General features: G+C 46.3%; 1 protein-coding gene across 2 annotated transcripts in view; it reads right to left on the bottom strand.

Annotated features, from left to right (window-relative positions):
- The window catches only part of SPACA9 (sperm acrosome associated 9), a 70,703-nt gene that overhangs the window by 45,125 nt on the left and 4,605 nt on the right, over positions 1 to 20,973 (bottom strand). For both annotated transcript variants that reach the window (XM_078646168.1, XM_078646167.1), the window contains exons 2-3: positions 18,867 to 19,020; positions 6,764 to 6,966 (exon numbers count right to left, since the gene is read on the bottom strand). In XM_078646168.1, coding sequence (XP_078502294.1) covers positions 6,764 to 6,966; positions 18,867 to 19,010 — 347 coding nt within the window. In that variant the 5' untranslated portion in view covers positions 19,011 to 19,020. The remainder of the gene's footprint in view (positions 1 to 6,763; positions 6,967 to 18,866; positions 19,021 to 20,973) is intronic.

Genomic DNA, 20,973 nt, shown 5'->3' on the forward strand with positions numbered 1-20,973 from the left:
TTTGGTTCATGTTGTATTTGTTTTATTGGGTTGATGATTTTTGCCTTCAATATTGCGTTATTTTCAATATATGTACAACTATATTTTTGTTGTTGAAATTGGTGTTTTATGTACAGGATGTCGGTTCTGTGTTCTTGATAATCTTTAGATTACATTTTTGTATCTGGATATTATTCATCTCAATAATATGTCATACGAGCATGAGTGTTTTTAGATGAATCGGAACCACAAAATGTGACAGCACACCTTGCAATACTAAGGATCACAAGTAAATAGCTACTGTGGGCTGCTCTTAACATCTTGTTGAAACTGAATTGGAGTGCTGTGACCTAAGAAGTCCTTTTGCTGTGGATTTTAAAGAGTTTTACAGGTCAACAAGGAAAAGACCAGCAGGGCTGTATAGCACATTTTAAGGCAGGTCCAGGAACTGTTTTATGATCCGCTGGTCGGTGGTGTGGAAGCAGTGGTATGTACTGAAGTTACAGAAGGAAGGTGGTAGCATGCAGTGATAGAGGAAGTAGACTGCTTATGGTATGGATGTAAACGTACTCAAGGCAGGCCGGAGTATGTACTGATGATACAGGACGACGGCAGCAGCATGCAGTGATAGAGGAAGTAGACGGCTTATGGTATGGATGTAACCGTACTCAAGGCAGGCCGGAGTATGTACTGATGATACAGGACGACGGCAGCAGCATGCAGTGATAGAGGAAGTAGACAGCTTATGGTATGGATGTAACCGTACTCAAGGCAGGCCGGAGTATGTACTGATGATACAGGACGACGGCAGCAGCATGCAGTGATAGAGGAAGTAGACAGCTTATGGTATGGATGTAACCGTACTCAAGGCAGGCCGGAGTATGTACTGATGATACAGGACGATGGCAGCAGCATGCAGTGATAGAGGAAGTAGACAGCTTATGGTATGGATGTAACCGTACTCAAGGCAGGCCGGAGTATGTACTGATGATACAGGACGACGGCAGCAGCATGCAGTGATAGAGGAAGTAGACTGCTTATGGTATGGATGTAACCGTACTCAAGGCAGGCCGGAGTATGTACTGATGATACAGGACGACGGCAGCAGCATGCAGTGATAGAGGAAGTAGACAGCTTATGGTATGGATGTAACCGTACTCAAGGCAGGCCGGAGTATGTACTGATGATACAGGACGACGGCAGCAGCATGCAGTGATAGAGGAAGTAGACTGCTTATGGTATGGATGTAACCGTACTCAAGGCAGGCCGGAGTATGTACTGATGATACAGGACGATGGCAGCAGCATGCAGTGATAGAGGAAGTAGACAGCTTATGATATGGATGTAACCGTACTCAAGGCAGGCCGGAGTATGTACTGATGATACAGGACGACGGCAGCAGCATGCAGTGATAGAGGAAGTAGACAGCTTATGGTATGGATGTAACCGTACTCAAGGCAGGCCGGAGTATGTACTGATGATACAGGACGACGGCAGCAGCATGCAGTGATAGAGGAAGTAGACAGCTTATGGTATGGATGTAACCGTACTCAAGGCAGGCCGGAGTATGTACTGATGATACAGGACGATGGCAGCAGCATGCAGTGATAGAGGAAGTAGACAGCTTATGGTATGGATGTAACCGTACTCAAGGCAGGCCGGAGTATGTACTGATGATACAGGACGATGGCAGCAGCATGCAGTGATAGAGGAAGTAGACAGCTTATGGTATGGATGTAACCGTACTCAAGGCAGGCCGGAGTATGTACTGATGATACAGGACGACGGCAGCAGCATGCAGTGATAGAGGAAGTAGACTGCTTATGGTATGGATGTAACCGTACTCAAGGCAGGCCGGAGTATGTACTGATGATACAGGACGACGGCAGCAGCATGCAGTGATAGAGGAAGTAGACAGCTTATGGTATGGATGTAACCGTACTCAAGGCAGGCCGGAGTATGTACTGATGATACAGGACGACGGCAGCAGCATGCAGTGATAGAGGAAGTAGACAGCTTATGGTATGGATGTAACCGTACTCAAGGCAGGCCGGAGTATGTACTGATGATACAGGACGACGGCAGCAGCATGCAGTGATAGAGGAAGTAGACAGCTTATGGTATGGATGTAACCGTACTCAAGGCAGGCCGGAGTATGTACTGATGATACAGGACGAAGGCAGCAGCATGCAGTGATAGAGGAAGTAGACAGCTTATGGTATGGATGTAACCGTACTCAAGGCAGGCCGGAGTATGTACTGATGATACAGGACGATGGCAGCAGCATGCAGTGATAGAGGAAGTAGACAGCTTATGGTATGGATGTAACCGTACTCAAGGCAGGCCGGAGTATGTACTGATGATACAGGACGATGGCAGCAGCATGCAGTGATAGAGGAAGTAGACAGCTTATGGTATGGATGTAACCGTACTCAAGGCAGGCCGGAGTATGTACTGATGATACAGGACGATGGCAGCAGCATGCAGTGATAGAGGAAGTAGACAGCTTATGGTATGGATGTAACCGTACTCAAGGCAGGCCGGAGTATGTACTGATGATACAGGACGATGGCAGCAGCATGCAGTGATAGAGGAAGTAGACAGCTTATGGTATGGATGTAACCGTACTCAAGGCAGGCCGGAGTATGTACTGATGATACAGGACGATGGCAGCAGCATGCAGTGATAGAGGAAGTAGACAGCTTATGGTATGGATGTAACCGTACTCAAGGCAGGCCGGAGTATGTACTGATGATACAGGACGATGGCAGCAGCATGCAGTGATAGAGGAAGTAGACAGCTTATGGTATGGATGTAACCGTACTCAAGGCAGGCCGGAGTATGTACTGATGATACAGGACGATGGCAGCAGCATGCAGTGATAGAGGAAGTAGACAGCTTATGGTATGGATGTAACCGTACTCAAGGCAGGCCGGAGTATGTACTGATGATACAGGACGAAGGCAGCAGCATGCAGTGATAGAGGAAGTAGACAGCTTATGGTATGGATGTAACCGTACTCAAGGCAGGCCGGAGTATGCACTGATGATACAGGACGACGGCAGCAGCATGCAGTGATAGAGGAAGTAGACAGCTTATGGTATGGATGTAACCGTACTCAAGGCAGGCCGGAGTATGTACTGATGATACAGGACGAAGGCAGCAGCATGCAGTGATAGAGGAAGTAGACAGCTTATGGTATGGATGTAACCGTACTCAAGGCAGGCCGGAGTATGCACTGATGATACAGGACGACGGCAGCAGCATGCAGTGATAGAGGAAGTAGACTGCTTATGGTATGGATGTAACCGTACTCAAGGCAGGCCGGAGTATGTACTGATGATACAGGACGACGGCAGCAGTATGTAGTGATAGAGGAAGTAGATGCAATTGGGTACAATGTTACTGTACTGAAGGCAGGCCGGTGTATGTACCGATTTAATCTGTCAGGCAAAACGAGCTGTCAGGCCCGCTCTTACCTGCAAGGCACTGTGCACCTCAGCTAGGGCTGATGGAGCTCGGTCGGCCATCTTGAGAGGCCGACCACTGCAATTAACCGCTAGCGGTCCAGCTGCTGCCACCTTTTCTACCCAAATCGAAGCTCACAGCCACCAGGGGCCAGGCACCCTGCCCGCATTACTCAACCAGGCTCGTCTATCCCTCCAATGAACTTTATTCCCCACAGAACTTCTGTTAGCATGCGTGGGCTCCAGATGAGAGGTCTTTTAGGTGTAAAACCTGCACTTTCAAACATTACTCGCTCAGGACTATCATTAGACCCACTCTCACACTCCACCTCGCTCCACCAAGTGTAAGCTTTTTAGTATTAACTGTCGCTTCTTGGTCCGTCACCAGGCTAGACTGCAGCCTGACCCAGTACACCATTCAAGACTGTGAAAGGTCCTTTTAAAAATTTCCCTGACCATCAATTTCACCCCCTCTTGGCTACTAATCTATTGCCCCCGTCAGGCACATCTAAAGCTTTCAGAGACACACTGATGAATTTCACTGCCCCGCGAGTCATAAAAGATGCCAACTTCAAAATCATTGGGGAAATTAATCATCATCTTGATGCCATTCATGATGGTGATATCAGAAAATTCCTGGACAACCTCGCTCCTATGCAGCTGAACCAACTAGTTACAGGCACTAAACACTCAGCCGGTCATCTCTTAACCCCTTCGCTGCGGTGGCAATTCCGCAGCAGCGCTAGGGGGGAGGTGGGGGTACGCGGCGCTCCCATGCTCGTGGCGGAACCGCTCCGTCACGAGCCTCGGGCGCGCTGTGCTTGTGACGGAGCGGTTCCGTCACGGCCCCGCCCGCTTAATAAAACGCGCCACGCAGGCGCGAAATCAGCACCGCGCAGGCGCGCCAAGCGGGCCGTGACGGAACAGCTCCGTCACCAGCACAGCGCGAACAAGGCTGGTGACGGAGCGGTTCCGTCACCAGCATGGGAGGGGTTAATCAGTTGTTTTCTAACCTAAGCTTATTACGGGTTGTGACCCCTTTGCCCATGACTTGGGCCAACCACTTTATGACCCCCTTTTCCATTTGCCGACCACACCAGGTACATACCCCAGTTTCTGACACTATCCTGAAACGTCCCTGACATAAGCTAGACTTGCAAGTATTTGGGAATTGTATCCAGGCTGGCCGCCCCCAGCTGGCCCTCAATGCAGAGGCTGCCGACAACACATGAAATCCTGGCTCACATCTGCCCGTGATGCTTTCATCCCTGCCAGCTGCTTCAATGAGTCCTTTATCTCTCCTAAAAAAAACACTGCAAGGCTCTAGAACGCTCCTGGATATAAGCCTATGATCCCTGCTTAAAAACACAAAATAGATCAGCAGTTAAAGCTGGTCACAAACTCTAGGGCTGAGTACTTTTCAAATAAAATTGACAGTAGTAACAATCCTGTCAGACATTTTCAACCTAGCCACTAGCCTAAGAAAGTCAGTGCCATCAGCTGACCCCACAGAATCCTCCGGCGCACATTGCAATAAGTTAACACACTGGCAAGATAGAGGATATTTTCTCGTGTTTCACCTCCAACGCCTCCGCTGAACAGTCAGATTGCACGATCTTGCCGGAGAACATTAGTTCAAAGGCCATTCTGAGCACGTTGCCCTCCCTTTGGTTGTCCTCTTTTCAAGCCCTCGTAGCCAAGTGAAATTTGGTTCTGCTGACGACCCTATCCGACCAGATCTCTTCCTAAAACTCCTGGATTTTCTGCTCCCTCCCTGTCTAGAAACAATCTCTCCCTACCTTCTGCTTCTGTCCAAACCAACTATCAAAAACTTAGGAATTTGGATGGACGATACACTGGCCTTTGAGGCCCAAGATGAATCCCTGGAGGGCACCAGTTTTGGGCTCCTGAGAAGCCTCAAACCCATCCTGGGCCTTATCAACCCACGCATTAGGCAAACTATTATTTAAGCAGAGGTTTTATCCTGCCTTGATTATTGCAACGTCCTCTAGTGCCTGGTTCATGGAAGCCTGCTAAAGTCATTCCCCTACTGAAAACAAACCCTCTGTGGACGACACAATGCCCGAAAACCTCCGCCCCATCTCCCTCTTACCATTCCTGGCCAAGGTAATGGGGAAACACATCAACAATAATTTGACCAAGTTCCTGGAAGAACAAACAAATGCTGGATGTGTCTCAAAATGGCTTTAGGCTTGCACACAGGCTTTGGTCATCTGCTCTGATCCTGCTCGATTTAAGTGCCGCATTCAACACAGTATCCCGTAGAATTCGACATCAATGCCTTCATGACATCGGCATATGCAGGCCTCAACAGTCATGGTTTACCTCCTTATTGAGCGAGGCGCCTTCCGAGTTATTTCTCCTTTTCCATCCCACCACCAACATTTGATCTATGGAGTCCCACAAGGCTCTTCATTGAGCCCTACCTTCATTAATATCTACATCCAACCACTGGCAAAGGTCGTAAAATATTTTGGGCCCGCGCTGGTATTGCACATCATCATTATTTCACTCTCTGAAAATGCAACAAAAGCAATGCTTGCAGTTGCTGAGTGGATGAACAATAAATGCCTGCATCTAAAAGCAAATAAGACTGGAATAGGCAAACACTACCACTCCTGTGGCGACCACTGGTGGCCGACTACCCTCGGCCCCTCCCAAGTCCAAACCAACAATCAAAAATGTACTAATTTGGATGGACGATACGCCGGCCTTTGTGGCCCAAGCCAAATCCTTGCGGGCACCAGTTTTGGGCTCCTGAGAAGCCTCCAACTCATCCTGGGCCTTTTTCACCCACGTATTAGACAAACTATTATGTAAGCTGAGGTTTTATCCTGCCTTGATTACTGCAACGCCCTCTATTTAGGAGCCAACAAAGGGGTCACAAGAAGACCCCAGATAGCCCGAAATGCCGCAACCAAGCTGCTCTTTTCCTCCCCAAATTTTGCTCCGCCGCTGGACTAATTCAAGAAGGAGTATACACTGATGCTGGATTGACCCAGCAGCAGGTCCCGGCTGGGACAAGGGAAGCTGTTAGCGTTGGGGGCTGATGTTGCTGAAGCCAGGAAGACAGGAGAGGGCACAGGCTGTGACAATGGAAGTGGTTAGTGTTGGATGTTGATGTTACTGAATGCTGCAGGAGACAAACATCCGAAGTACTCATTTCACAGGCAGCAGTATGCACTTATCGTACAGACCAGTCCAGGGAAGTGGCCTGTGAAGTACAAGCATTTCCTTACTTTACAAATGAAGACAACATTCCCACAGCACAATGCCCCTGGTTATAGAGCCCCTACCTGGCACGGATGCAGGTTAGGTCATTCTGCAGGCTGAGGAGGGTCTTGCAGATGATAAGCGCACCCCCCGCAGTCCTCACTTCTGTCTCCATCTTTTCCAGTGCCAGGGCAAAGTCCAGCAGGTCTCGGCACAGGTCCAGGAACTGTTTTATGATCCGCTGGTCGGTGGTGTGGAAGCAGTGGTTCTCCAGATAGTAATGCACCTAGGGGTGTGAAACCACAACAAGTGAGCACCACTTACCTGCAGCTCATTGACTATCAGGTGGAGAAAAACTGACCAATTACATCATCTCCTCTGGGAGATTGTAACTACATATTCTGGTACCAGCTTACTGTTCGAAGCGCCTGGCTTTGAAAAATGTGAAATAAACCACAAGCCAGAGTTTGAGCAGTGGTAGAACATAAAATAATGCTCCTTCTCGCCCTGCACAATATCAACTGGGCTAACCACCTCATATACATATTATAAGTGACAAAACTCATTGCGTGGACAGTAATAGTGGTGCCACCATGCCTTGGATTGACTTTATAGACTGCCCACAGGTCCTCTCTTACCTCTCCCTTGTGATTCTAAAGAATTTAAATTATTTATAAAGTGCAACAAATGCCCCAGGGTATCTTGGCACTAGCATATGCAAGATTAGCGACAAAGGAAGATTATAAAATAATTAAAAGCCAATAATGTAAGTAAAACCTGACCAAATACTTCAGTGCAAAAACAAAGAGTTCAGTTGTTTCCTGAAGCAAGTCAGATTGGACTGATTTTTTTTTTCAACTGGCGGGCAGTTTATTCCAGAGTTTGCATGTTAAAAGGACAAAACTTATGCCTGGTAGCTTGAACAGCTGGACAGCAAGCCCTTTAAACTTTCACCATAATTTCTTCATGGAACATAATACTCCCCAGCAGCGGATTCTGTGCAAAGGGCGTTGGGGCTTTGCCCCTTTAACATTTACAGTAAAAACAAAAGCAATCATAGCAATGCTAAATGAGTTTTAATTATTTTTTTTTTTTGTTCAACAAGTTTTTATTGGTTGTTTCAGCAGTAACAAACAGTGAGTAGATCCAGTAGCACAATTATGGACAGAAATTCACGGGTTCAAAGTGCTGTACGGTATGTTACAACAATAGCCAATGACAGTTCAAGATTACAATAACCGATATCTTGCAGAAAGCAGCAGAACATGAGTTTTTTTTTTTTTTTTTAAAAGACACACTTGTAAGTTGCTAGAATGGGGGACACTGCCCCACTCACCAGCGGTGTTACTGTGATCAATAACATATTAACAACTGAAATAGCAGACACGTGACTCGCAGTGCTTTCACTACTTGCTCTTGCTCTCCTGGGTGAGCCCAAATTCCAAGTATTTGCCAGGCTGACAATCGCACAGCCCTGAGGCCTGTGAGGTTATCAGCTCGGCAAAGACCTAGCAATAAGGCCCAGTCTCCACACCCTGATGGCTTGGGGGTACAGTTAGCCGCAGGCATTTCAAATGCCAGCCCTGTAGCCCTAAGCCTCTGCGTCAATCAGGGAGTGGAGAGCACGGTCACTGCACCCTTTCCGGTGGGACCCATCCTACGAGTTGGGAAGGGGTGTGGCAGGCGAGAAGCCAAGAAATCGAGCCAGTGCAGACTCAACTTGTGGTGTCGGAGACTGCTTCCCGCGTGCTGGACGCCATTTTAGCAACTGCAGTACGTGTCTGTCCAGTCACATGAGTTACTGCAGTGCCGGCAGCTAGTGCGCTAGACTAAAGGTGTTGCTAGTGCAGAGCACTGCAGTTTCCCGTAATGTCTGCGGGGCAGTAGAGGAATGAGCCCTACGACAGCAGGGCTGGAGCGGCCTCTGATCTGACGAAGGAAAGGGAAGGACAGGATGAGGCCGTACTCGTTCTCGGAGTGTGAATGTGAGAACATAGCAGCCATCTAAGAGGCGGAAGTCAGTTGAACGGCTTTTAATGCTGGAGATGGTATTAAAAATGCACAGCAGCCCAAGTCATGCCCAAGTCAAGTCATCAGGAGGGTAGATTTCAATTGTGCAGCAGGGCCACTGCAGTTTCACCATGTCCGGGAGTGCCATACACCGCTGCATCAATGTACATGAAACCTTTTTGAAAGCATATCCCCCTTTATTTTTTTTTATTGCATTCACATGTGGGTGAGTCCCCATGTTTCATAGCAAGCAACTGGGGTCATCCTTGAAAGCATCATTAAGACTGGTAGGCACAACATCATGGCAGCAACTACCAACAGAAAGAGCCCACCCCAGGTTTCAGACAGAGAACTCAGAACCCCCTACATTGTATCCCTACTCACCCCCTTCCTTCACAAAACTAAAATAAAGATAACCGAATAAAGAGTAAAACACTAAAATGAACATAAATTTAAAATACGCAAAATGAACTGCACAAAACATATAATTTTAAATATTCAGCACTTATAACAAGCTAACAAAAACACAAAATGTATGACAAACATCTACAGCATTAACATAGTATCTAGGTAGTGCATTTCGTAATCCTAAACTTCACAGCACTTGACCTTGTTCACATGAAACTCTCTTGTTGCCGTCGAGCCTATCATCTGTTTGTACCCTCATTTTCCTACCAACATACTCAGTTTTGGATTCGGGTACTACTGAAACAAAACACTTGTTCCATGGTTTACCGATTTCCAACACTACTATGTGATCCTTCGCTTCCCACACTCGGATAGGTGCAGAAAAGCCTGATAAACCCTTGTGGACAAAACCAGGCCTCTTAATCCTTATGAAGTCTCCGACATGAGTTGTCAAAGTCCTACGACAATCGTTCTTTGTACTATATTTCTCCAGTACTGCAATCCCTAATTCCACCACACTTGCCATTTTTACCATATCTACAGCTTTCCTAGACATCCAAGCATTGTTTAATTTAGACCCTGCAACCCTGCCTCTCAACAAGGTAAAAGGGGATATGTGAGGGGTAGTTCGTATTGCCCAGAACAAATCATCAATTGCCTCTTTCCAATGCAACCCATTGATGAGGGAAAGCGGTAACTGGATACAAGTTGGGCACCATTATCGGTCACTAATTTCACGGGGAAACCCTCTCTCAGAAACACTCCCCTGAGGAATCTAATGACAGCATCAGAATTTATATTGTCCACAAATTTCACTTCAGGCCATTTAGTCATGTAATCTACCAAAGCCAAAGCATATTTTGGTTTACTACCTGTAACCCCAAACAAGCATTGGCATAGCCAATAGGTCTCGCCTTTGAGACCTTAGAAGTATTTAGCCATGCAGCGCATTATTCTTGGTGCTACAACATCTACTCTTTACTGTTACTTGACGTGCCACTGGTGAACAGCCATTATTTGGCTATGAACAGTGCAGTCTGTAGGCCTTGAAATGGGACAACTAGGAGAGAAAGGTTGGGGGTCTTGTGGAAGGCGGAAGAGGGCACTTTGGAGAGAGTTTTGAGGATTTTGTTGAAGCAGGCCACTTTGGAGAGGTTGTTGGGATGTTGTGGAAAGAAGGCCCTTTGGAGTAAGTTGTTGGCAATTCCTTGAAAATGAAGGAAGGCATTTAGGAGAGAGTTGTTAGGATCTCTTGGAAGGTGGAGGGGGACACTAAGCGGGGAGATTCTGAGACAAGGAGGTATCAGTATAAATGCACCACACACTTTGTACCAACAAAGGCTCATCTACAAACACCGAGATATATCATATACCCTGCAGCGGAAGCGCCCCACACAGCAGTCACCATGCTGTGAGACGGGCACTCCGCCAAGCCTATGATTGCGTTCCTTAACACCAGGGCGCTCTTCGCCATGGTGCCCGCTCACAGCCGGTAATGATCTTCAAATGGGAGCAAAGCCCGAGCAGAAGTTCCCGCCCGAAAGCGACATCTATGAAAGGAAAGAGGTGCAGCCAAGAAGCCCGTCCTTTGAAAACTTTGGGTATCCATTTTATATATCTTTTTTCAATACTAGGAAGGAAAGTTAAGTGTTAACCTTTTGTAAAACAAAACATAACGTGAGAATTCATGTCCAGGAAATTCCGCTTTGCTGCCTTGGATGTTCCTCCAAGCAAATCCTTTAAAAATGTAGGGGCCAGGGAACACGCCGTTCCCCTACAAGACCCTTCCATATTCGCAGGGCCCCAAACAAAATCCTTCTGCATACACAGGCTCGCCTCAATCAAAACACAATGAACATAGATCTCTAAAAGCAATATTTAACCTCACTCCAAAAATGCTCACCCGGTAGCCCACACCGACACCTCCCCATATCACTTTTCATATTTAGCCTCACCACTTTAAACACAAGCTCCCTGAAATGAATACACTGTGAATGCACATGCCCAGCAAAGCCACAGTTCTGAAGGCTTTCTACAAAGAAGTATGATAGCTTAAAATAACAAGCAGCGACAGGATGGGCGGGAGACGGGGAGAGGTGCTGCAGTTGGGAGCAGCGACAGGTGTCAAAGCTGAACAAATCCCACAACATAAACGTGGGGCGCAGTGTAGTCGCAAATCACAAAATAACTTCAATCCCAAAACACGAGCAGAGGCAACCCAAACAATAAAATTGTGCTCACGGAGTAACAAATAACAACAAGGGTGGCAATGGCTGGGAGTCCTAAACAATCTAAAGGAAAAGTGGAGAATTTAGAGCAATGACAAAGGTGGCTTAAAATGACGGACAATCTACAAACATTGCAAGTACCAAGAAATTAGTGAAGCAATTAATCATATCAGAACACCACATAACTACAAGGGGGAGGTCTATGTGATCAGTCCCACAGTAGTAGGACCAGTATCTGCAGTTTTACTGCAGCCAGTACACACCAGACTGTTGCAGGTGAGTGTTGCCTATAAAATCTGATTTCCTGGCCTACTTTTTCCAATGTCATCACAAGTAGCAAAGCCAACTACCTCTTTGGCAGTATCCACATTCCCGCTGAGTGCAAGTAATGTGAGATTAAACTAAAAAGTGTGCAGGCCAATAAGGCTTGGCCCAGATGCCTAGCTCTGGTGCCGCATGGGAGCCCCTTGAGAAAAAAAAGAATCCAAGCTTTCATGTGGCTACTGGTTGTCGCCCACACTAAACTAAAGCACCACAAATTAAACACATTATTAACATTAACCTTTGATGTAAACTATGAGAGGGCACACGATGCTCATCCAGTGGCTGAATGAGCAATGTAAAATCAGAAAACCTATAATTTCTTCCAAGCTTCTCCGCTTAACCAATTAGTTAAGAATGCCAGTGTCTGAAACGTGAAGCTTGAAAATTTAGTTTGGTGTGTGTGCAAATCCTGCATTGCCAATCCCTGGCGAGTTGCCCTCCTACTGCTGAAACAATGACAATGGCGGTACCAATGGGTGGGGCGGACTGGCCTCAATGGTCCTGTGACCGCAGTGACAGTCAATGTTGCTCTAGGGAGTGCTGCTTCGTGAGATTACCCACAAGGCTGGAGATGAACTTCAGTATGGAATGTAGTGGACAGGCCTTCAAGCTTAACCCACACTTCCACTGCTAGGGTCCACCTGCTAGTGCTAGGAGAGCAGGGCTTCAAAGGTCCAGTGAAGCAATCTAAATTCTAGTATGGAAATGTGCTCCCTCCAGAGAATGGTCTGGTCATTAAGGCTTAACCATGGTTCCTCAGTTCCAAATTGAACAGCTCTGGCCGTAGTGCCACATCCTCTCTCTCTCTTACTGAACACCATAATGCCCCGCTGAGAGAAACATGCAGTTCTTTCAGCTACAACCCAATTGGGCCCCGCTATAAACACCTGGTTGCGACTCAATTCAAATTATGCACTAGAAAAAAGTAATATGCAGCCTGAAAAAAAGTAACATCCTAGAAAAAGCAAACACTCGTAGTGAAAGCAAGATTTTGTAAAGCGTGTCAAATATAAGCAGGAACAACATGGTAAACTTAACTTTTACATTTTTCAGAAATCAATAAGTATTTTTGCCTGATAAGTTAAGTACATGACAGCAGTATGGTTTATAAAGACCACATTCCTGAAAACAGAGCAACGGTATACATTTTATAAGCTAAAGTAAGCAAAAAAGTAGACATCATATTAAAAGTTTAACACTCCACGCATCACAGAGTATTGAGTACCTACATGAATAGTGCACTTACCCACCCGGGGAAAACAATACTTTTCAAACAAAAAGAGCAGAAAACAACAGTAGCGCGTAACTGGCAAACTCTGTAAAGTGGCCCTAATGTGTTGGGGTGTGAATAAAACCCAATCAGGCCACTTTGCGATCACTCTGGCTTGTTTCATTTAATTATTTATATTTCGAACCTTTTTTCCCCTCTCCATCTCGAGGCTGAACTTTGGAATTCAAAAACGTTATAAAGACATTTCCAGCAAAAATGTTGCTTTGTTTATCCATTTCACAGGGGGGAAAAATGAAGGAATGGAAAAAATAGAGGGTAAGAGTCGGTGTTCTCACTAAGTGAGGAGGGAGACAAAGAGGGAATAAGGGGGGGGGGTTGCAGCGGCAGCGCATAAGTGGAGAATGTGCTTGTCTGATTTGGGTAAGAAGGAAAAGACAGTCAAGTCCTTGTCCTGCTCTGCCCACCCGTCCTCGAACGGCCAGGGAGGGCTGAGTCTTATCTACAGGCCTTAGTTATTACTGACTTTCTAGGGCGCATTTTTAAAATAAAAATGAGGGGGTGAAAGAGTGATATATCCATTTGAAGGAGGATTAGCATTGGCGCGTTGTGGGCGTGATGGCTGGCTCTACTAAGGAGCACTAGGGGAGACATCAGTTTGACCTGTTCGCACCAGGCCGCGTTATGGCCAGAGCTACGTAAGATTTGTGAATAAAAAGACCCCGCAGCTGAGCATAGCAGGGATTAAACAGCACACCTGGGTACTGCTATCATTTGGTTCACCCACATGATCCTTTCAAAACTACAAAGGCGACATGCAGGCCTCGACGAGCCCCTCTCTCCTGCGCACTTAGACCTCACATGCCTTCCCCACAGCGGAGAGCCCCGTGGGGGCCACGGAGGCCCTCGGAGACGCCTTCCATGAGGCTGCCATGTGTGCTCTCCGGGCCGAGGGGAGTGCCATCACACACTCTGACACCTTCGGGTAAAGTCCGCGCTTTATAAGAATGCATGAAATAAATAAACTCGGAGGGGCTTGACCGCTTCTGGGTTGCCTGCCTAGCCCCAGGGGCCTTCAGCTACGCGGCCCACTGACAAGAAAGTGGTGAGCACAGTTAGATGCGTTTATAACAAAGCCTCTTAATGACCGATAAATTACACAACGCGCAGTACCTGAAGCAGCCTCTCCTGTCCTCTAGCTGGGCTTCTCAAGGGATGAAAGTCCGGTCCTCGTCCAGCAACGCGCCGCGGTCACAAGCTGGTTAACTGCCACTATCACTGCCCCGGGAGTTTCAAATGGAATAACAAGGACTTACTGCGCATGCGTGAAATGACACGCATGCGCACTAAAAAAGACTGCAGCTGGGGAGCACAACTGGCAATGGTGGTAACGCTGCCGCGGGAGCTTCAAACGGAATGAAAAATTACTTCGTGCGCAAGCGTGAAATGACACGCATGCGCACTAAAAAAGGCAGAAAGGTAGAAGCAGTCAGTCAGAAAGACGGACGGACCGAGCGCCATGGAGCCGCCGCTGCTGCTCACCGCCTGCCTCCTGCTGCTCGGCGGGGCCCGCGCCGACCTCTCCGGTGAGTGTGAGGAAAGAGGGGGGGAAATCTCACCCCTGGGCGGGTGGGGGCGGCGGCAGGCGGGCGGTATGTGTGCTCGTGTGTGTGTGTGTGTCTGCGTGCATGTGCGCTCGTGTGTCTCTCTGTGTGTGTGCTCGTGTGTGTGTGTGCGTGCTAGTGCGAAAAGCTGTGGCTGTGTGTGTGTGTATGCGAGAAGTGCATGAGGCACAAACTGTAGAGGGTCGCGTGTAAAAACTGAAACTGACATGCTGTTTAGTTGACGCGCGCGACCTAATCCCAGTCAAGGAGCTGCGCGTTCACATTGCTTGTCCGCTGTCTGTTCCCCTTGAGCCCTTGAAAGATGAAATGATCACAATAAGTCTCGCAGCGACGGATCGCTTTCGCGATCCGGTTCGCAGTGCGAGACCTAAAAAGCCCAGACACATAAAATGCCACTTTACTACAAGGTGTATTTTGAACTATGATAGGGTTGACAGGAGAGGGGCATGTCACCTGCGATTTATCACCGAGGGCACACATGCAACAATCTCGGACATGTTCAATAGCTTTCAGGCCACCAAAAATCCTCCCTTACTCTCCGCTTCATGGCAAGTATCCCAAGATGACATTCATGGGCTAAATCCCCAAAAAAATGCAGAGACACCCCCAGGACAATCAACTGTTCACTCCTGTGCACAATGTTCCCATCAATAGACAATAGACAATTTCTCCTCCACTCTTTTGTAAGGAATTAATGCCTCTGGAGTATTCTTGATAATAGGCCAACCATTCACCACAAAATGAGTCACTTCTTGTAACTCCTTATCATTCAAAACAGCTTCCAACCACTTCCTGTGATTCTTCACTCCCCCCAATGGCAATCTAGAGAGACAATCAGCTACATAATTCTTAGCCTCATTTGTAATGAAATTCTTGCAATATGTATTGCCATTTGGCAATACGCGGGGTAACCCTTCCTCCTTGTTTTGTGGTGAAAAGGTCCATCAAGGGTTTGTGGTCCATCCTTAAAACAAATTCCTTCCCCTAAAAGAAGTTTTTGAAATGTTGCACACCCCACCACATAGGCAAAACTTATTTTTCAGTGTGGAATAGGTGACTTCAGGTCCCCTTAAAGTTCTTGAAGTGAAAGCAATGGTTTCTTCCCACCCATCACCCCTTGTTTGCATAAGCACTGCACTAGGTTCAACATTACCAGCATTGGTGGAGATGACGCACAAATCTTTGATGTCAAAAGGTTTAAGAGGGTGAGCTCTCACTATTTCCTTCTTGATTGATTCGAAAATCACTTCACATTCTTTGTTTTACAAATATTTCACTTTTATTTTTTGCAGCTTATGCAAACTTGCGGTTTTATCTGAAAAATTGTTACATTTGCCATAGTATTCTACCAGCCTGAAGAATGAGCGAAGCTGGTCTTTTTCTCTTGGTTTAGGCGCGCCATGCATAGCATCTAAAAGCTTCACTTTTGGTTCAACCCCTCTCCCCTATACATGATGACCCAAATAGTCCACACCTACCTGGCAAAATTTACATTTGTCTTTTTTTAGGGGTAAATCCACTACCTCTAATAATCTCTACCACACCCCTTACTCTGTCGTCATGTTCTCCCCTCTGTTTCACCAAATATCAACATGTCATCTTGGAAAAACATGACTCCTTTGGTGTTCTTAAATCAACTGTTCGTCAGCCATTGGAATACGGCTGATGCCGACGCCAAGCCAAATGGCATATGGACATAGCTATATGCTCCTTCAGACGTAATGGACAATGTTAGGTGTCTAGAATCCTTACTCAACTTGATTTGATGATAAGCTGAAGATACATCTACAAAAGTGAAGAATCTAGCACAATCTAAAGTTGCCAGCATTTCATTAATGTTGGATAAAGAGTGGTGATCCACCCAAATGTTAGAATTTAAATATCTGCGATCCATACAAAGACTTATCAGCTTTATGCACTAGCACTATAAGGTCCAACCATTCTGCCCTTCAATGGTTTCAAATGTGCCTAAAGAACGTAATCTTTCTAATTTGAATCTCAATTCCTCATGCAAACTTAATGGCACTTTGCGTACCTTGTGGGTCTCCACCTGTACATTGTCTTTTAGAATTATGCAATGCTAGAAATCCTTGAGCTTTCCAAATTTCTCATTCAGAGCCTCGCTCCACTCCAGAGCTTTTACATGACTTTCCTGACTTGAATTGTGGAGACTTGGCAATAGTTCTGCACAATACATTCCACTCATTTTTTGCTTAGATAATACCATGTCAGGATTATTGGGGTCCAAAATAATTCCCCTTGCTCATCCTAACCCTACAAGTTTTCACAATCCTTGACAATGTAGACCAGTCACACAGCACATTTTTTCATCAAATTTCAAATTAGCATCAAATTTACCCACTACCTCCACTCTTTTGCCGAATATGCAAATATCTGTATGCAAGATTGATGCACTGCGATATCCCCAAATTCACCAAAATCCCTCACATTCAATGATGTGAAAGGAGAACCAGAGTCTGCCAAAAATGTAACACCTATTATTCACAGAGATTACGCAGGATGGGGTGTTTCCTTTTGCGTGACCCCTCTATGGGTGATATTTCCACAACCCCACTCCCTTCCTGGCTCGATGAAGATAACATTAGTACAACATTGCTATCCTCATCGGAGTTAGTAACATTTTCCTCAATACTTTTGACAGCCTTCAAAGGAGCAGTTTTTTGTCCAGAATTTGCTATGCACATGTGCAAAGTGCCCTTTCTTTCCACATTTAAAACAGGTTTCACTTACAGCAGCAAAAACAACAGTTAATGGACAGAATGCAGAACAATGTCATACATTCACCAAAGTACAGAGATCTAGGCCTAAATCCATCGTTTGTTTGGTCACCATGCCATTCCAGTTTTAACCCAGCCATATGCAAATCAGTCTGGACCCTGTGCCCCATGGGGACAGTCCAGCCCGAACCGCCAAGCCAGGTCCTTTCTGGACTGGAAACAAGTATCCTAGGACCGGTTTCGGGTTTTCACCCCTCTTCAGCCAGGATAGCTTGATTCCAGTGGCATGGAGAGCACGGGACTCACGTCTGAGCATACCCGTCCCACTCGGGGTGACAGATGCAAAAACAACAGTTGCTGGACATGTGAAGCGGGCTGTCACACGGATGTGGCATCGTGGATTTCAATGGACATGTTAAGAGTAAGAGCAGACAGCCTCACTTAACTGCAGGAAGACACATTAGACTATCAGGGACCGATGCTCTGAGGATCAGGCAGAAAAGTTAAACTAGGGTAAATCTCTGACTTGAAGCCAAGGCCCCTGGAATTATGCAATTTTCCGGATGCTGCATTTCACACATAATCGCCCACCTATTGCATAATTTGCAGGTTTTGCTAACACATGTTGCTGCACAGTTAAAGGCCATTCACAGAAGTTGACTTGTCACTTGCATACTGCTGTATTTGAGTTTTTTGAACGGTTACTATTGACGTAGAACCCTTCCCCAGGCAACCTTAACATGTAAAAAGGACAAAAAAACGCAGTAATATGGTCACAAAATGTGCCACCTTATGCAGCCTAATTGTCTTTTTCTTGCTCCATAATTTAGTAAACTCTGCCACATAATAAGGCCCTCCACTGTTGCATAATTCCAGTGGCTCTGTTAGAAGCTGAGGATCACAAACAAGAAACCTTATAATTGAGTCAAATCATCATCAGAAGATGTTCTTCGAAAGATCTGCAAAAGGCCACTGGAAATGGGAGACAACCCACAACACAAAACTCAGTAACATATCAGCAGATCCAGGACAGGTGTCTTCTCCACCCTCAGGTGTTCATCAACTCTTCTTAAGGATAATTTCAAGGTGCGAAGAGGACTGTCTGTGTGGCACAGTTGTTTCTACTCTGAAGACAGGGTGAAGCCACTAGGTTCAGATTAGGAGGTGATTTAGATAAAGGATAAAGGATTAGGAGGTGACAATCTATTAGATCAGGCTCAATGTTTACTACAGGAGTTCAGTGCTAGAGAAGGGGTCTATGATTACTGTTCTAGGTGAGAATGTACAATCCATACATCCCCCAACACCTCTCAGGTTGTACCCCTTTTGGGAAGGGATGTCCCTTTCTATATCCATGGAAGCGCTGACTTGCCGATGAAGGAGATTCCCACAGGGACACTAGGGCCCACATAGAGCATTTTACTGGAAAACCTTGGAGATGAGACAGGTCTCAGGGGCCACCTAAAGAAGGGACGCCTGCACACCATGCACTCCAGAACTTGCTGTAAATGCTATGCAGCTCCCTGTTCATTTAAAGGGTGTGGGATCATCATATGGTACAAGGGAGTGGCTGGTTCTTCTGCCTACTGTGAGTGAACTTGGAAAGTGTAGAAAGCCCCCCTCACCTGTGCTAGGTTGACCACGGGTTTGATCTTCTCTCGTGCACTCTCACGACAGCGGTCCAGAGCAGCGATGAAAATAAACTGCTGCTGATGGAAGATCTTGCAGCGCTGCTCCAGGTTCTTCAGGTTCTGCTTCACCTCACACATGGTGCCAGATCTACAGAGAAGGAACTTAAGCTGAAGTCAGGCCTTGAGGAATCATACATAATGCCATGACCCTCACAGATCAGCATGCAACCCTACAGCCAAGCACAGGACCTTGAAGACGAGCCTGGATTACACCGATAAGTACTGAGCCGTATAGAGAAGGCTGAAGCATACAGACAAGTACAGAACCTTAAAGAGGAGCCTGGGCCACACAGACAAGTACTGAGCAGTAAAGAGAAGGCTGAAGCATACAGACAAGCACAGAACCTTGAAGACGAGCCTGGATTACACAGATAAGTACTGAGCCGTATAGAGAAGGCTGAAGCATACAGACAAGTACAGAACCTTAAAGAGGGGCCTGGGCCACACAGACAAGTACAGAACCTTGAAGTGCAGCCTAAAGCATACACACAAGCACAGTACATTAAAGACTGGTCTGGAGCGTACAAACACAGAACCTAAAAATAGGAGCCTGGAGCACACCTACAAACACAGAACCTTAAAGACGAGTTCGGATCAGAAACACAAGCACAGAATCTTGAAGACGAGCCTGGAACATAGAGACAAAAACAAAACATTAAAGACAAACCTTGAGCGTACAAACAAACACAGAAATCTAAAGAGAAGCTCTGAGCATAGAGACTGACACAGAACCTTAAACTCTAGTCTGGAGCATAGAGACAAGCACAGAACCGTAAAGAAGAACCTGGATTATACAAACACAGAACCTTAAAATGAGCCTGGAGCATAAACACAAACACAGAATCTTGAAGGCGACCCTGGAGCATTGCGACAAGCGCAGAACCTTAAAGACGAGCCAGAAGCAGACCACCGAGCACGGTTCCTTGAAGATTAATCTGGAGCATAAACACAACCACAGAACCTTAAAGACAAGTTTGGGCCATACTGACAAGCACAAACCCATCAAGACAAGTCTGGAGCATACACACAAGAACAGAACCTTAAAGACAAGCCTAGAGCATACGGATAAGCGCTGAACCTTAAAGCCAAGCCTAGAGCCTTCAGACAACCACAGAACCTTAAAGAGGAGCCTAGAGCATACAGATAATCATAGTACCGCAAAGACGCGTCTGGGACATACAGACAGGCAAAGAACCTTAAAGACAAGCCTAGAGCATACCGCAAATCACAGTACCTTAAAGACGAGTCTGGAGCATAACGACAAGCACAGAATTTAAAAGATGAGCCTGTAGTATACCAACAAGCACAGTAGCTTAAAGATTAATCTGGAGCATAGAGACAAGCACAGTACCTTAAAACAAGCCTGGAGCGTACAGACAAGCACAGAACCTTAAAGACGAGGCCCACAGCATAAGGATATGTGCTGAACCTTATAGAGTAACCTGGAGCAAAAAGACAAGCACAGAATCTTAAAGCCAAGCCTGAAGCATACAGACAAGCATAGTACCTTAAAGACGAGTCTGAAGCATATCGCCAAGTACAGAACCTTAAATGCAAGCTTGGAGCATACAGACAAGCAAAGAACCTTAAAGAAGAGCGTAGAGATTACCACCATGCACAGAACCGTTAAAACAAGCCTGGAATATACCGGCCAGCAAAGTACCTTAACGATGAGTCTGGAGCATAGAGACAAATACAGTGCCTTAAAGAGGAGCATAAAGACAAGCACAGTACATTAAAGAGGAGTCTGGAGCATGCCAACAAGCACAAAACCTTAAAGATGAGTCTGGAGCAGTGAGACGAGCACAGTACCTTAAAGATGAGTCTGGATCATAGTCAAGCACAGAACTTTAAAGAAGGGTCTTGAGCACAGAGACAAGCAAAGAGCCTTAAAGACGAGCCTGGAGCGTACAGACAAGCAAAGAACCGTAAAGATGAGCCTGGAGCATAGAGACAAGCACAGTACTTTAAATATGAGTCTGGAGCATAGAGACATGCACAGTACTTTAAATATGAGTCTGGAGCATAGAGACAAGCACAG

The sequence above is a fragment of the Lissotriton helveticus genome, chromosome 5_1 (assembly GCF_964261635.1).
Source record: "Lissotriton helveticus chromosome 5_1, aLisHel1.1, whole genome shotgun sequence".
In the NCBI taxonomy this organism is placed as follows: domain Eukaryota; kingdom Metazoa; phylum Chordata; class Amphibia; order Caudata; family Salamandridae; genus Lissotriton; species Lissotriton helveticus.